A 17,592-nucleotide genomic window follows, 5' to 3' on the forward strand; every position below is an offset into this window, starting at 1 on the left:
AAAAAAAAGTTTGTAGACGAACAAGAAAACCAAAATTTAAATCAGGAGTGTAACAGTGTAATACAATGAAACAACTCTGTTTGCATAAATGTGGTTAACTCGTAATTTCTAAGTATATCCCATGTCTTGACAAAAGTGCATCTATTTTAGTAAGGCCTTTAAATAAAAGACTGTCAATTCTCTTGTAGCAGCAATGACATCAACGAGCCATCATCTAAGCCACTTAAAAAATCAATTATTTACGGTTACTAAAGGTAAATATCTTCTCAGGTAATTTGTTGGATGCCACCCAGGCTTATCTGATTGTTCATATTCAGAAATAACTGCATGAGGTTGAGCTGACATGTACCTGACAATCACCATCAGTGCTTCAGAGCACAAAGAGCTGAATTGCTGCCACACCAGTACATTTCCTCACAGACCGCAACTTTCCGATACTCTCCTCCATGACCGGCCACTGACACTCCCTTCATACTCCTTAGCTCATGCCATCGGAGCTGTCAAGGTATTTATCTGGATACTGCCATGGAAGAGCTCCAAAATCTAAAGGAGGAAAGGAAGAGAGGAAAGGACCTAAAAGCGAAGAATAAGCAGGAATCAGACTGCACAATTGTTGAATTGAAGAAAGCCTTCACAGGATTTAACTCAAGGCTCTTTTGTAGTCAGTCAAAGTACCTCCTCGAGGAGAAACACAACATACTTGGCTTGGGATTCAGTGGAGCTTTGATGATTCAGGTCCAATGCATTTCTAACCCTGGTCTTAAGAGTTTTGGTGAAAAGTTTCACTTCAGTGTTGGTAAAATTGGTGTCTTGCAAGCACCCCAAAGTGCTGCAGGCAGATGTTTTCAGTAAGTACTGAAAATCCATGACGTGCTGCTAAATTTGTGTTCTGACCATTGCACTCAAGGAGGCGAGAATCAATCAAAGCATTTTAGATACGTCTGTCTCACATACCGAACTTTCATCACTGCTGATATACTGCTTCATACTGACATTTCGAGGTCCACAACTTGACATAGTGCAAATAAGACCGATGGAAGTAGTTCTGTCTCAGTTAGAGTAGGTATTTCCTGCTTTAAGCTGTTGTGGTTTGTTTACTTATGTTTTTAAAGAAAGGATGAGAGAATACGACTCAAAAGCACACTGAAGACTGGGAGTGTCAGGGTACAACACAAAAGGGCAATGATTTGGCTTCACTGATTGCCACAGGCATCCTACAGAAAGGCCACCTGCAAATCAGTCACCTCCAGCAAGGTGACAGCCGCACTGTGGACATCACTGCCATGTTTGCCGTTCCTACATCCGCACTCTGCAGTTTGGGGATGCGTAGGACCGGTTGCCCAGGGAGGGCTACCAGCCTGCCCAGGGCGGGATGGGGCCATGACTTAGCTAAAGCACACAGGCACACGTGGCTTGATCTTCACCCATACTGATCACTGAAAAAAGAGCCTGGAAGGCTTTTAGAGTCCCATAAAAACAGGTTTTATTAGGATATTTATAACAATATTTGTCATCTTCTATAGAGATAAGGCAATTAGGTAAAACGGAAGCATAAAAGCTGTATGAAGAAGTTTTTGCCACTCCCTGCCAGATTGATAGCTTACTGAGTTACATTAGACTTTGTGCCTTAATGCCTAGCTTTCCACCACCTCCAAGCCCTGGCCAGCTGCTGGCCAGACCCTGCTTCTCCTCAGAGATGTGTCTTGCTACAACATCCCCAGCAATGGTGCCCAGCACAACCCTGCAGCCCCTTTAGCCTGCCCCAGCTGAGCAGCCCCCAAACTACCATCAAGGACAAACCAGCTCCACCTGCCTCCACACAGATCAGGCTCTTCTTGAAGCAATGCAACAGACACCCTACACCCTAAACCACAGAGAAATACATTACCATTTCCACCATGGTCAAAAGCTGACCTGCTCCACATCTCTCTGAACATACAACAGAAAGAGATGTATCTTACGTGGGGAGAGGATACAAAGAACTGCTCTCTAGTTATTGCTTTTCAGATATTTTGCAGACACCCCAAAAGACCACACAGATTGCGCCCTGCAGCTGCAGAAAGGAAGCCCCCAGCAGGCACGAGGAAGGGCTCAGCAGTGTTGTGGATCCTATGCAAGTAGCATGGCCAGACAACAGCAGAAGGAAACGAGATCTCAAGGTCCATGGCTGCTCCTCCCCACACTCATTGTGTTAGTACCAACAAGGCCACTTTTGGCTGGGACACAACTGGTCCATATATTAAACAAGCGGGAGGGAGAGAGTTACTCTTATCTCGTAGCATCCGTATCTGTGGGCACAACCTAACCTTAAGAAGAAAGTGCACAAACAGGTATGATGAAATGCATTAGTGAAGGAGAGTAGCAAACTGAACTTTGTCCCACTGGCTCCAGGTGTCCAATGGGGTGAAAGAGGGATCACAGCAATGAGGAGATGATGGCAGCTTCACCCATTCAGCCCCTCCCACGAAGGCACACCATTACTCTCTGGAAGAGTCACCCTAAAGGAAGGACATCTCAAAATGAGACACTACTAAACATCCAGGGAGGTAATAGCAATGCCTTGAAGACCTTGGCCACACTTAAGGTTCCAGACAAGTCACCTCCTGCATCTGCACACTCTGACTCATGGAGCAGGGTGGCAGGGTGCCCCAGGGATCTGGCAGGGAGCAAAGCCACCGTGACTCAGCTAAAACCTTGAGGTGAATGGGCCTCAGGCATCACCCATACTGCCTCCAGCAGATAAAAAGAAAAAAAAAAAAAAAGAAAAAAAAGGAAGTCTTTTAAACACCCATCAAGTCAGGTTTTATATGGCTATAAATGATGATAGTTATCTTTCTCCATGTAGATAAAGCAATCAGGGAAAACAAAACAGAAATGCCTACACAGAAAAGCCTGTACACATAACTGTGACTTTCCAGCAGATCTCCCCCGCAAACCCACGCCCTGGCTGAGTTGCCAAAATCTCTCCCTGCTCCTCCCTGGCCCCCAGGAACTTCACTCCAAAATCAGTAAGGCCTGGCCAGCTGATGGCCATACCTTGCTTTTCTTCAGAGGCAGTGTCACTGTACTCCCTGCTTTCCAAATATCTTCTGGATGACCCCAAACACTTCCCAGGTTGCACCGTGAAGCCCCCAACAAGCACTGGGCAGGGCTCAGCACTGTTGCACCTCCCACGCAGGAAGCGCAGATGGGGAGCAGCAGCAGCAGGAGACATGGCACCCGTGTCCACGGGTACTCCTCCCCACGCTCACTGTGTGTCCCCACCCTTGGCTGGAGGCAGAGAGAGAATGACTTGCATGCTCATATCTTACAGTATCCACGTTTGTGGGCACAGACTTATCTTGAGAAGAAAGTGCACAAACAGGTATGAAGAAATGCATTAGTTAAGGAGAGCAGCAAATTGAACCTTGTCCCACTGGCCCCGGGTGTCCAATCGGGTGAAAGAGGGATCACAGCAATGAGAAGTTGATGGCATCTTCATCCACTCAGCCCCTCTCAAGGAACACAAGTTGTTGCAAGCACATCCATCTGCTGGATCTGTTCTGTTTTGAAGGCCTGGGATCCAGGCAGCTCCTTAAATCCTTGTTTCTCCTCCTTTCTTTGGTTGTTTAGATGTCACATTATTCAGCAATTTTAAGTCCCTCCCTCCACTGCAAACTATCTTTGATGCTCTTGGGAATGTGATTCTTTAGCAAAGAGTGGGGATTTCCACGTCTTCCCTCTTCGGACTAGCTTTTCTGAGGAGAGCTGGCTATTGCTACGGTCAGGCTAGCGACAGGGAATTGATGGACAGGGCCCTTAGAAGTCAGTCAGCCCAACATAAGAATGTTTGGCTGGGCAACAAGCCCCCGGCAGAAAAGGGACCCCCTCATAGAGTGCTGAGATGGGTACGTAACACAGAGGTCAGTCTCCAAGGTGGACTAGAACGCAAAAAGTGTTCCTTGAAAAGGGATGATACCCACACAAGCTGTAGGTTTGTGGTTTGCTACAGTGTAATTCCAACCAGTCACAGTGTCAGGGGAAAATACACACACATACATCATATAGCTAAAAATTTGATCAAAGAGAAAGCGCAGTTTAGTCTGACAGATAATACTTAAGGCAAATCTGGACATCATCTGTTCCAGCTGACCTATAATGCCAGACTGGCTAAGTCCATAAAGGCTTAGAGCACATTTGCACAGAGAGGGTTGGCTTGAATAGAAAGTGAGGCATCCAAATTATAAACAATTTTTAATTGATCAAAACTGGTGATCATTTACCTTCTCCCACCACTTACTGGTTTTACAGAAGTAAATTATTTAAAAAGTGTCCATTTGGAAACCTCAGGTCTTAGAAGACAGGATTGGAGAGAGGAAAAGTGTTGAAGACTCTGTTTAGACACCTGGGTAAAAAAAAAAATAAAAAAAGAAAGGGCCAATTATGTGGTTGGTTCTTACACCTTTCAGACCAAGATTTGTTGCAATTAAAGGTAAGTTGTAGCTCGATCTCAACAGTTTCTAGTCTGTTCTTTACAAGAGTTCAGTCAGCTCCTATCGCTGTAGCACCCAAGCATCTTTAATAATAAATTAAGCAATAGGTATATGTCATAGGCTTGGTGTAAATGTTTGTCAACAGAATCAGAAGTCAGTGCAGAAAGGTAGCGTGGGCCTTTCCGGCCTTAAAATTAATGTACCATTTATTGATTTTATAAAATCTCTATAGGCTTGTTTCTGTCTTTTTTATGTACATCTTGCTCTCTCTTCCTGTCAAATTCCTCACATCTCTTGCAGTAGCTTTGTATTTCTCTTTTTTCGGGTGTTGGTTTGGTAGGTTTTTTCCATATTTGTTTTCAGTAGAGGAGACCTCCTCCCACCGCTCGAGTTTGAGCGTATTGGAGTTGTCATGTCAGTTTGAAAATTTTGTTGCCCTGCCCTGCTTCCCTCTCTCTCTGCTTCATGTCAGTTCTGCAAAGTGTGATGACACAGCAGAAAGATGATGACACAGCAGAAAGATGACAATACAGCTTGGTTAAACCAGCGGCTTGGAAACCAGGCCGAGGCGAGCAGGAGGAGATTTTGTTCAAACTTAAACCCAGAACACGAACCTCCCAATGAACTGAAAATACCGCCCTGTAAAAGCAGCTTAAATAATGCAAGTGCACAAAAATTTTAAGAAATCTCATCAGCCATCATGGTTAGAATGCACTAGTGGCACAATAATTCACAATTGCCTCTACATTTTGGTAGGAAAACGTTGCCAGTCCAAGCATAAAATATTTGATTGTCCCTCACTCACACTGTACAACTCACAAGACGACACCAGTGGAACTTGCACAACGTGTGACCTGGTAGCCAGGGGTCAACAATAAGAAAGAAGGAGTTGGTAGCAATATGAGCAAAAGAAAAAAGGAGACTCAAGAAGCGGAGAATCCCTACTCTGACAAACACAATGTCACACGTTTCCTGTAAAACGCTGTGTGTTTCCTGTAAAAATAACAGTAAAACCAATACTGTGAAAAGGCACAGGGCAGAAAGATCAGCCTTGCAAACTGGCTGGCTGGTGAGTGGGTGCAGAGCACCACGGACACTCTCCTGAGGTGGTGTGGGTCACAGAGCAAGGAAGGAGCCAGGTGAGGGGCAGTGCCTGAGAACATACAGTCAGCATCATCCATGCAAGTCTCATGCTCCGTGCCTGAGACCTGAGTTGCCTTTTTAATCACCCCAGGGAGACTTCCCCAGACCTTTTCTCCAGGTAAAATGTTTGCCCGGTGTCTGCATCCGTGTCTGCTTTTGTCCTTCTTTGAGATGGGATTATTTAAAAAAAAAAAAAAAGAAAAAAAGTTGAAATAACACACATCGATGAGACACTGGTCTCCGTAATTGTGCCAACAAACGCAGAATAGAAACGTGAGAAAGTGGTGGAACTTATTATATAATGTAGAATTATGGCTGGTACTGTTCAGAAGCTACAGCAAAAATGCGTGCAATTTCAAAGGTGATTAGAAAAACTATTTTGAGAAATGAGATAAAGTTACAGTTATATTGGGCACTGAAAGCCCCCTCGAGTGCAAGAGGCAGGAGGCCTCCTGAACCCCCAGGGAGTGAAAACCGATTGCAAAGTGGGACCACAGCTTTGATGCTTAATATCAGATCTCTGAACCCATATTAACGTACAGAAATAAATTGCATCACTCTTGGAAGAACTCAGCACTCGTAGTGCCTGTTGAAAAGCATTCAGGCACCACAGCGACCAGCACCATACTGAAAAACTAACTAGCTGGAGTCACAAAAGTGAGAGTCGGGGGAACCCCTCCCATTATTTACTCTTGTAGCAGTCCTCCCATTGAGTTTGATGGCCTGGATTTCACCTCAGCTTCCAAACGCGAAGCAACTTTTTCCTCGAAACAGCTGTCAGCTAAGTAGCCCGGCCCTCCCAGGCCCCTGGCTCTTGATTTCTGAGGCACTCCGTTCACGTGAAGTTTCCTGCAGCCTTTAAACGTCAGCCCTCTGAAGGTATTTTGACCCTACACAAAAAAGCAGGGGGGTTATTCGGCCTAAAGCACTGCCTGTAGACAAGCTGCCATCACAAATCCCTTTTGCAGCCTCCGACACCCCGCTGATGCTGGCTGCCATTTTAATTGAGTGCAGGGATGCCTTCACAGGGACTGACACCGCGGTCCTGTGGGGAGCAGGACGGGAGCCCACCCCTCTGCAGAGGCAGGGAACGCAGAATCCAGGTAACGTTAAGACCACCTTCCCTTTGAACGAATTCCTCTGTCAACAGTGGGTGAGCCTAATATTTTCCTAGGATAAAGGGTGGCATTTCAGGCCGTTTGTCACCATTTAACTGAGAAAATCCTTCAACGGCCGGGACGCCCGTTACCTCACGCAGGGGTTCTCCTGGCAGCCCTCAGGCTCTCCCCGCTGCGGAAGAACAAGCGCGAAGTGCCAAGTTCATCACTAACGGATTTGCGTTTAGCTTGTTCAACGCAGAAACAAACAAACAAACAAACAAGCAAACTCCTTTTAGCATCAGGCTTCTGTAGCCAACCAAAATCGCAAAGTCACGGGCATTTCCCGCCTCCCGTGGAAGGAAACCCCGGGCGGGGGAAGGCGGGGAGGGACCCGGCGGGGCGGCCCCGCTCTTTAAAGCGCCTTCGGGCGGCCGTGGGCACGCACGGACGGATAGACATCCACCGGCGCCATGGCGAGGCCCTGCGTGGAGCTGAGCAACAAGACGAAGATGCCCATCCTGGGGCTGGGCACTTGGCAGGTACCGGGGCGGGCGGGAGGGCGCGGGTCCGGCGGGCGGGGCCAAGATAAAAATAAAATATATATGTATAAAAAAAAAAAAAGAAGAACAGCCATCCGAAAAAAAAAAAAAAAAAAGGCGGGGGGGGTTGCCGCGGTAGCCACGTCCCTGCGTGGGGGGTCTGCGGAGGGGATGGGGTGGTCAGTCCCGGGGGCCGCTCGCCCGCCGTCGCGGCCGCTTGTGTAACCGGGCGGGCGGCCAGGCGGGGCGGGGGGGCGCGGGGGGGATGGAAAGAAGAAAAGGTCTCGGGGTGGGGGGAACAAAAAGCGAAGAAAAATAAAAAAAAGGTTAAAATAAAATAGGCGCCGATGAAGGTGGAGGGAGGGGGGAAGAGAAAGAGGAGGGGAAGCAAAAGAAGGAAGCGACCAAAAAGCAGCAAGTTCAGGTTGCGAAAGGCTGCCCGGTCCGGCCCTTGTGGCTGACAGCCCTGGGACCGCGTCACTGGATGATGGCAGCGCTTGTGCCACGGAACTGCCTTCCTGGGGAAGGGTTTGGAGAAGGTAAGCTGGCAAAACTGCTTGGGCGACGCTGAGAGCAAATGTGGGGAAATTATTAAATTAAGCTGCGTGTTATGCTGCTGGAAATGGCAGAGTCCAAACGTCCCGCAGGAGTGAACTCCTTTCTGCTCTGTTCCTTTGCCCTACAAAAATGCCGTTTTGCCTGGAGAGTTGAAACTCAGGTGACAAGGGAACTCCAGCAGCAGCTGGAAAGGGAGGCTCCGCGGAGCTATCGCAGCTGCGAGCGCTGGCAGAGGGCCATGGAAAAGCTCATGGTTTGGTTGTGTTTGCTTTCAGGCTCCTCCAGGAAAGGTGGAAGAGGTGGTGAAGTTTGCTATTGATGCAGGCTACCGCCTCTTAGACTGCGCCTACTTCTACCAGAATGAAAATGAAATAGGGAATGCAGTCCAGCAGAAGATCAAGGAGGGGGCTGTGAAACGGGAAGACCTCTTCATTGTTACTAAGGTACAAGGATGCAGGATTACTGGGGTGTTTAGCTTTTCTCAAGGAGAAACCCTTGTTCCACCTGTAAAGTAACCTAAGGGCTTACTTCCTTCTATGATATTAATTTCACGGTTGTCTTGTTGTGTTCCATCTTTTTTTTGCAATTTGGACTGGGCTTTAACTAAGGAACCGTTGACAACCTTGGAAAGATAGCATAGCTGTTGATAATTTCCTTGTATCTATTAAGTCACTTAATCATACTGAAGGTCAATTTGCACACACCCTAGAAAGATCAGAAAAAAAAAAAAGACAAGACAGATATCTGAATTTGAAAGTGCCGTGCTACTTAGTGGTGTGCAAGACATTGGAAAATGGGGTCCTGTACAAAATGTAAGCCTGAAAGGGAATAGAAACTAAAGTATGGGACTTCAGTCTGAAGTATTTTCCATGTATTTACTCCATTCCTTCATTTCATCTACTTGTCTCAGCAATTCTCTTTACCAAAAAGTGAGAATACTTCAACTAAAAAAACTTATGATTCAGTGTTTTTGCCAGCAAAACTAGAAAATATTGAGCGTAACTTAGTTTTTCCACATACTCTTAATTTCTGTTAAAGAATGGGTTTTCATGCTTGCAATGCTCGCAAGTTCTTCTATTTAAATGACTTGAATTCTCATTTAAAGAATGAAGTAAAATTCACAACAGTTCTCACAGTGGACACATAAAAGAGACAGAAGGAGGGTAGCTATGAGCTGCTCAAGACGTAAAAGTTAGGCTGAAAAAAAAGAAATAAAAATTGTAACACTAACAGCTTTGCTCTGTTGGATACACTTGGAAGGGTATTACATTTAGTTCTGAGACTCTTTTTATAAGTAGGAATACAGATTGTCCACCTTTGCTACTGACACACTTATTTGTGGTCTGTTTGTCCTACCTTGTAATTAAAATATTGGCATCCTTGTCTTCACTGTGCACTGGGTAGGTGGGGAGGGAGTTGTCTTCCCAGACCACCAAGGGAGAAGCTTCTGTCCCCTGGTCTGGACTGGGGAAGCTGTAGACTCACAGTCGGACTTGGTTTCTTCCCACAGTTGTGGAACACGTTTCATGAGAAGTCCCTGGTTAAGGTAGCATGCAAGAAGAGCCTCGCCGCACTGCAGCTGGACTACCTTGACCTCTACCTGATGCACTTCCCTATGGGATTCAAGGTAGTTCTGCTCTACATTCCTCTTCTCCTTACCTGGCTAGAAACACGGTGTATTCTCTCATCTATGCTGTTACCATCTTCATTATGCAGCTGGGATATGCTATGGTTCGTTTGGCTCTTACCTGAAGAGTTGGTATCAAGCATTTAGTCATTAACTGGGTAGTGGTATGTTTTAGCACATGGATCTGGCTTTCCATGCCTGTTGGATTGAGATAGTTTTGGGTATGAGCACTGACAATGAGCCCCCTGGGTCTTCAGGGAAACTGTAACCAACACACAATGGTGCAGTTTGGGATCATGGCCTTCTGCTGGGCTCGGACAGTGTGAACATCTCAGGTTTTGGAGATGTTATCTTGATCCAGAGTAACCAACAGTGAAAAATGAAGCACAGCACAGAAAGAACATGCTGCTCTTTTTTCTCCCAGTCTATACCCATGTAAAATAAATAAAAACTCTGGAATGGAGGTAGGGCGTTGTCTGTTCCCTTCTCTCTACATCTGCCAAAGTTACTTGCATAATTACTACTAATCCCCAGTTTCTGTATGCAGGGATTGATTTGTAGAAATATGGCCCTCGTCCAAAAGAGAATACTGATGAACATGCGTGTTAGTTATGTGATATGTTTAAATAATCTGCTAAATTGCTGCCTATAATTCCAGTCAGAAGTGCTAGTAAACAGTAGGAAATTAAACTCTTAAAAAGTATGTTTTATCTGCCTTGAAATAACAGGCTGGTGAAGAACTTCATCCTCTGGATGACAAGGGCATGAGCATCCCCAGCGATACAGATTTTCTGGACACATGGGAGGTAAGTATTGTTTGCTTTTTTGACCAGGTGTTGGCAGACATCTGTGTGCACGATGAAATTTAGGGATAGTTTTGGGTATGGAGGATAGTCACACAAAATCGTATTTCATGATCAGAATGAGCAGAGCTGCTGCTACCTCTTGTTCTGAGGAGGAAGAGGGGGTTGTCTTTACTAAGACTAAAGAGGAGGAAAGTATGAGCACTATAGGTGTTGTCGCTAAAATAATATTTGAATACGCACAACGGTAGAACTGAAGCGTAGATTAATCCACATGTGGCTGTTAACTTGCTGGGTGTTTCATACAGGTAGGGAATTCTTGCACTTTTCAGTGTTGGGCATCAGTATGTCGGGCTGTCCTTCAATCCTTCTTTCCTTGTGGACTGAGAGGATTCAGGGTCTGCTCCTGCTACCTGCACCTCTGGGAATCAATAGTTTTCTCTACTATAACAGATTACAGCTGCAAGAAAGTATTTTGAGGTTACTGAGTTTAGGCTAACATCCTCCCTGCTGTGTTCTGCCAACTTGGAGGTAGTGTGCTGCCATGGGAGGAGGTGGAGAGGTCTCTCTTGCTTGTTTATCTCTGGTAAAATGACACCCATAGAAGATTTTGCTCCCCGTCAAAAAAAGGTTGGCCAAGCCATTCTTCTTATATTACTTTCTCATCTGCAATGAGACATAAAGCACACAGATAATACAAGGTGCAAGGTTTTTTGTTGTGTGGTTTGTTTTGTTTTTTTTTTAATCTGAGATACTCTTATTTAATCTAGTTTGTTTGTTGGTTTGTCACTATCTTTAGGGAAATAAAATAGCGTAGCTGATACTAATACCACCTCATAAATACACGTTGGTTGTCCTTACTCCTTAGGCCATGGAAGAGCTGGTGGACTGTGGTCTGGTAAAAGCCATTGGTGTCTCCAACTTTAACCATGAGCAGATCGAAAGAATCTTGAACAAGCCGGGACTAAAATACAAGCCAGTAAATAACCAGGTAAGATTTTCATTTCCATTGATGTCAGCTGACCTTGGGATATTCCTAAATATTTTCATGCTACGCTTCAGCTCTAAAACTGACTTCTGCCATGACCTTTAAATAATTTTGGCACCATGGAAAGATCTTGCAAAGCACTAGGTATCCCTGGTTGTCTGAAAGTGCCTTCAAGTCAGTGCTGCCTGCAATATGGAAGACTTTGGTACAGTGTCAGTGGATGGTTTTTTCACTGAGAGGGATCTCAACAGAAAACTTTGTAGAGTGGCATGTGTATATAACGCAGTGGAAATTTGAGAGCAATACCATACAAAACAGTATGGATTATTTGTATCACAGTAATACGAAGCATATGAGAATATTTGATTTTTAGACACTGCTAAAAAAAAAGTGAAAACATCTATTACCTTGTGCCTTTCTGCTGCACGTCATCTTTCACACTCCCAGTGTCACAGCCCAAGTTGCCACAGGGCCGTTTCTGCCATCCCTGGAATAACCAACAAAATCTCCACTGTGAGCTACTGCACAGGCATGGGCACATACAGGAATGCTCTAGCTCATTCACTGGACTTCTTTGTTTTTAATACGAAAGAAACCATTTCACTGAACCTCATTATAAAAAGGAGGATTGAAGTTGTCAACTACATAACAAAGTCTTGCCACATACCTCATAAATGAAATCACAGCACAGCAGTGCCAGTTTGCTTCTCCATGGGTATGCCTGAGCCACACACTGTCGTTACAGGCATTGCCTAATCTAGCTCAGGTCTAAATAAACTACTGTACATGGATTTCATGTCACCATGCCGGGTAGCAAAGCCATAGAATTTAGAAACAGCCGGGTGTTTGCACGGTGCCACATTATGCAGTGTAGATATAGTCCCACAGTCATACTATGGCTTGTGGCTAGTTGAGCAGCATCCCTGTGTAGCCTCCCGTTGTTGTCCAGTTAAAGGACATCTTGCCCAAATGGCTGGTTGCAACATGATCTGAGCTAACCTAGGGAAGCTCATCTCCCCAGACTTCTTCAGGAGTTGGGGAGACTTCTTGAGGAGAAGAGAGGTTGGGTGACTTGGAGCAGAAACTAAACTTGAGGTATTCTGGACTGCCCCTCTGAAGATGCAGTCCTGCTCTCCCCTAGTCCAGGAAGACTGATTTCCCCCATTCCTGACACAGACAGCACTTTCACTCTTCTCATCTATTTCTCACTATCTTTGTGTAATATGTAGCATGAGGAAGCCCTATTCTCTGTGCCAGGCCTCTAGATAGTGCTGTGACATGCGTAATTTTTTAATAAGAGATATTTTAATCATGATATTGGGAGTCTTTTCCTCACATCTTCTGTGACCCAAGGGGAATTAAAACGTTAGTTACGCTGTGGAGCTCAGTGCAGTCTGCCTCTGTGTCAACCACCACGCTTCTGTGCTTGCAGATCGAATGTCATCCGTACCTAACCCAGGAGAAGCTGATCAAGTACTGTCAGTCCAAAGGGATTGCCGTGACAGCGTACAGCCCCCTTGGCTCTCCTAACCGCCCATGGTGAGAAAGCACCGCAGCCTTTCTGCACGCAAAACTTTTGCTACTTGAAAAAACATTTGCTACTTGAATCTTTGAGGCAAATAATATCATAAGAAAAGTGCTGTTGCTTTGTTGCAGATTACTTCACACAAAATATCAGGCTTCCTACAGGGAGGTTAATATGTTTCTACCCCATTCTACCATCAATATCCTGGCTTTTGTTTTTAATAGGGCCAAGCCAGGGGATCCTCTGCTGCTGGATGATCCCAAGATTAAAGAGATTGCAGTGAAACATCATAAAACCCCTGCCCAGGTAAGTGGGGTTGTCAGAGCAAACTGTTCTTCCTCCTCAGACATTTTCAGAAGCTGACGGACAGTCATTTTACAAGCAGGTGCTGCCTTCTCTAAAGGTATGGTATAATGGGGTTGAACTGTACTTGAATCTTCACGCTGCCCTGGTTCCTACCAGCATTCGTATGAATTATCAGGTATTTTCTAAGAGGTCTTGAGTACTGAGCTTTGGAGGGGCTGATCGGCAGCAGTACGTGCTTCCCTCAGGCGTCCTGCTTCCTAGGGAGACAGCTTCTGCTCCCAGAGAGAAGTGCTTGCTCCCTGAGAACACCTTTCCTCTGAGGTTTATTTACAAATCATCGAGCCAACTTGTTATTCTTTCCTCCAGCCAAGTTAACCAAGCTATTCTTCAGAGAAGCCCTGTCATTTGCAGACCTATCCAGTTGCTCCCTGTTTGCTCGTGTTCGCGAAGAATCATTGAAAGCTGCTTGGTTATTCAAGATGAAATTTTTTCTCTATTAGTTGCAAGTCACAAAATGAGTTCTTGCACAGGGTGTGCACTTCACTTCAACTGCACTTCAAACAAATCCACGCATTTGCAGGCAATCAGCCATAGTCATGTTTTTAAGACCGGCAAGAGCAGGACAAAAAATTGTATGCAACAGTCCTCTCTTAAGGGGGAAAACTTAAAATCTATAAATATGTTTTCCCTCTTAAGGACTTCAAAACCCTTAACTTGGGCTCACAGATAAGTACCTCACCTAAAATAATCTGTAGTATCGTTGTGCTCATTTGATCTGAGCACCCATATAACGCAAGCCAGAAGCAGCATCATTTTTCTTGCCCCCCCCACCCCGCGTACCCTAAATGAAAACAAAAGAAATCCTGGAGAAGCCAGGATGTAGAAACAACATAGGCCAGAAGCAACTACGTGAGTAGGCTGCAAGCAAATGTTGGCACATCAAACTCCTGTATGCAAAGCGGTAGAATCTTCCAGATTGCACATAGTCGTAGAAAGAGAAATGGGCTGGGAGGGTGGTGTGTGCGTGTGTGATTTCTTGGTATCCCTGTGTCCATGCTCCTCCTTGCTCTTTCCTAGGTTCTGCTCCGGTTTCTTATCCAAAGAGATGTGATTGTCATTCCCAAGTCTGACAAACCACAGCGTGTTGAGGAAAACATCAAGGTGAAGTTTCCATTGGGACTGGTGCCACCTTTTTGCACAGGATATGCACCCACACCCATATCTCCTCTATGTTTCCAAGCAGCACCTAAGAGGCATTGGAAGGGGAGCGCAGAGATGTAAAGATTGGGGCTCAGCACTACTTCACCATCTGCACTTTTTCTATGGGGAAAAGCATTTTGTTCCTGCCAGGAGAGAAATGGGTTACACCAGGATGGTCCAAGCTCTCCTGCCTTGGAAAGGGGATCCCAGTTTTGGACTTGCCCTCTGGGAAATGTTTAGTGAGCCCCTCTTCAGGGCGTAAAGGAACAAATTGACCCATTACGGTTTGTGTCTCACTTTGAGACTCAGCTGGCTGTTTGCTCATAAGGCCTGGCATATGAGGTGATATCTCTTCATTACTTTCAGTTCATGCTGCTACATTTTTTGGACTTACTTCTCGTGTGAACCACTAGATGACTGCTTCACTGTGAGACAAGTATTTGCAGCTGGTCCTCCCTAGTCCTCTGTTGTAGCAGAAATATTTACTGCTAGTTCCAGTATTTGTGACACATCAAGTAATCCATCCTTAACACCCTAGGTTTTCTGTCAGTGCATTACAATGCAAACTGCAGTGGTGTGTGCATTCAACCACACAGAACTAGAATTTGCTATGAACAGCACCTCAGAGAAAAGGACTAGCTTGATTACTTCAAGGGTAAATTGGTATTTGGCTCAGAAATAAGAGGATTTCTTCACTATGCTTAGTGTGGATGCAGGATGTTCCCACCTCAAGTCATAAATGCCTGAAGCACACTTAGTAACTAACTGCTTATGGAGCTAAATAAAATGAGTTTGTTTTTTTTTCCCTGCTAGGTGTTTGACTTTGAACTGTCTAAAAAGGACATGGACGTCATCCTCAGCTTTAACAGGAACTGGAGAGCGGTTCCAGTGCTCCAGTATGTTTCTTATTATCCTTATTATCCAATAGGCATATCTCTATCTGTGTTTTCATCCCCCATATCTTGAAAACATACATGACCACAACCAGGGAGAGCTCATATCTTAAACTCTGGATGCCAGGTAACGAGACATGTCCTGGAACTGACGTCAGGAGGGAGATTCATTCAGGGCTTTCCCTTCAGCACATGCCTGTTCATAAGCCTGTGGTCAAACTAATGACAGCAGCAAAACTTGAGTACCTTGGCAGTGGGGGAGGGAGACTGCAGGAGGGAAATGCTGCTGAAGATACTTTCTACAATACTTAAATAACCAGTTCTTTCTCTTCTCAGAGCTGTCAATCACAAGGACTACCCATTCAAAGCAGAATATTAATGCCAGTGGTTTCTGTGAGACCTCCGTGTAACTCCTTCCAGCTGAGAAGATGTACTCTAGAGCTTGGTCTTGATTCCTTCTATACTTGACAATCATTACAAGCAGTGACTTGTCCTCCTTTTTTAGGAGGCCACCCCTAGATGGCTCTTTTGTAAAGATGGTTAGCAGAAATCTGGTTTTGATTAATAGTAAAAAGACAATGTCTCTTCATTTCTTTTTTTCCTTAATTAAAGGCATTTTAAACAAAAAACTCTGGTTGGTTACATGATTTTTTTTTATATGTTAATTCCAGTGTGGTCAATCATACTGGCTCCTGAGTTGCTGTCAAGGAATGATCTTTTTAATTACTTTGCTTTTTACATAGTTGTGATTTTTATAGTGTGAATATCTAATGCTTCAAAATTTAATATGAATGAAGTTTGAATAACAACAAAACTTTGTCAGTGGAGTGCTTAAATTGTTTCATACAATTAGTTATGTCTGTGTTGTGATTTGTTTGTGTTGTTCTTTTGGTTTTTTTTTAATTTTAATACAGATAGAAATAAGCTATGCTTCCTGTACAAGGACAATAGATAGAGACTACGTTGTGGCTTAGGCATCAAACAGGATCATGCTCTAGCTAGAACCTAAAGAACAAAGCTGTACCTATTACTCCACCAAGCCCTCCCTCGGGACAACTAGAAATCAAATTCTTGTGTGACAAGAGGTGAAGACAGCATCATACGCAGTGATAACACACATCAAAATCCACCCTGCTGAACATAAGGGCTACCTACATGATCCAATCAGACTGACTTGCTCTAGAAGCCTCAAACACAAAATTAGATTTTTGCACCTCTGGTGGCAGCGTTCAGAACAATATATCCAGGCAAGGGCTGGCTTTATTTAAGGAGAACATAGAAAAAATTTTCTTTAAAAACACCAAAGCAAACCATGAGGCAGACTCTCAATTGCTTTAAAGTCTTTTCAGATAGGTAACGCTAGGCCAAAGCAAAAGCAGGCTTGAAAAAGGCTGTTTTGTGGCATTCTGCACGCTGACAAGAGAAAGTGGGGCTAGGAGGCCAAGTGAGCTGCAGGAAAGCATGATCAGAAGCTAAGGTGAAAATCTGGTGTCTCCTGAAAAATCATCACCTCATAACGGTATTGAAACACCAGAAAAACTCAGCCACTGAGATTTTTCTTTGGTGAATTCTGCCAGGAGGTGGTGCCAGCTGGTGGGAACAAACCATGACCGCACCACTTTACAGTATTTCCTACAAGTAAAACCAATTGTGCCCAGCACGCTTCCACGCTCTGAGAGAAGTCGATAAGCAGGAGCAAAAGAAACTTACCTGCATCAACAAGGAAAAGCGTCACTTCAGCAAGGATTGCAGAGAAATGTAGCAACGTAGTTGGTCAGTACAAAGCAGGAGAAGAGGCGTGCTTGCAAACATACAAGCTGTTTTCAGGTTAAATTAGGCAGCATCTGATTATTTCTCCCCCAGTAGTTCAGAAAGCTGTGCTTGCTGCAGCCTTCCCAGTGCTTCCCATGGAGCTGGCAGCAGCCTGGGGGGGCCTCTTCGGATGACCGTGACCTAGTTAGAGCAGGGCGTTATGTGCTGTGCTGCCATTAGAGCAAAAATGAAGCCAATGCAAGGACAACGGGAAAGCCAGCAGCTCCCCAGGCTTGGTCCCCATGATCATCCAAGCTTGGAAGCGCATCCCACTGAGGCAGACAGGAGAAACACGACGGCTCTCACACAGAAAACATTTTTGAAAGCAGACGGCTGTGCCGCTGGGTCAGAACCTACTTCACTGAGCACGCTGACTTCTGGATGATGCACAGCTCTCCTCTTGTACCAATAGGCAGGACAATTAAGATTTGTTTCTTTTTTTCCTTAAGAATATGTAGGTTAAAGCTGCTGATTTTATGACGTGGCTGTCTGGTGTAGGATAGTACATCAGGAGAGAGGCGCTTGGAGGTTCTTTGCAACGATACCTTATTTTACATGGTTCTTAGCAGAATCCCAATCCCAGTTACAACAACTGGGTCATTCCTACTCATTAACAAACAGGGGGC

General features: G+C 44.9%; 1 protein-coding gene across 2 annotated transcripts; it reads left to right on the plus strand.

The window, feature by feature from the left end:
- The first annotated feature begins 7,145 nt into the window (after positions 1–7,145).
- LOC128907529 (aldo-keto reductase family 1 member B1-like) lies at positions 7,146–15,796 on the plus strand. Of its 2 annotated transcripts, XM_054196495.1 has the most exons (10): positions 7,146–7,254; positions 8,088–8,255; positions 9,323–9,439; positions 10,168–10,245; positions 11,111–11,233; positions 12,663–12,769; positions 12,980–13,061; positions 14,139–14,222; positions 15,075–15,157; positions 15,491–15,796. In XM_054196495.1, the coding sequence occupies exons 1-10, from the start codon at positions 7,186–7,188 to the stop codon at positions 15,531–15,533; spliced, it is 954 nt and encodes a 317-aa protein (XP_054052470.1). In that variant the 5' UTR covers positions 7,146–7,185; the 3' UTR covers positions 15,534–15,796. The 2 variants fall into 2 exon arrangements, with proteins under 2 accessions (XP_054052470.1, XP_054052464.1); XM_054196489.1 differs by lacking the exon at positions 15,491–15,796 and having other exon boundaries at positions 15,075–15,473.
- Positions 15,797–17,592: the final 1,796 nt, after the last annotated feature.

Source organism: Rissa tridactyla, chromosome 1 (assembly GCF_028500815.1).
Source record: "Rissa tridactyla isolate bRisTri1 chromosome 1, bRisTri1.patW.cur.20221130, whole genome shotgun sequence".
In the NCBI taxonomy this organism is placed as follows: domain Eukaryota; kingdom Metazoa; phylum Chordata; class Aves; order Charadriiformes; family Laridae; genus Rissa; species Rissa tridactyla.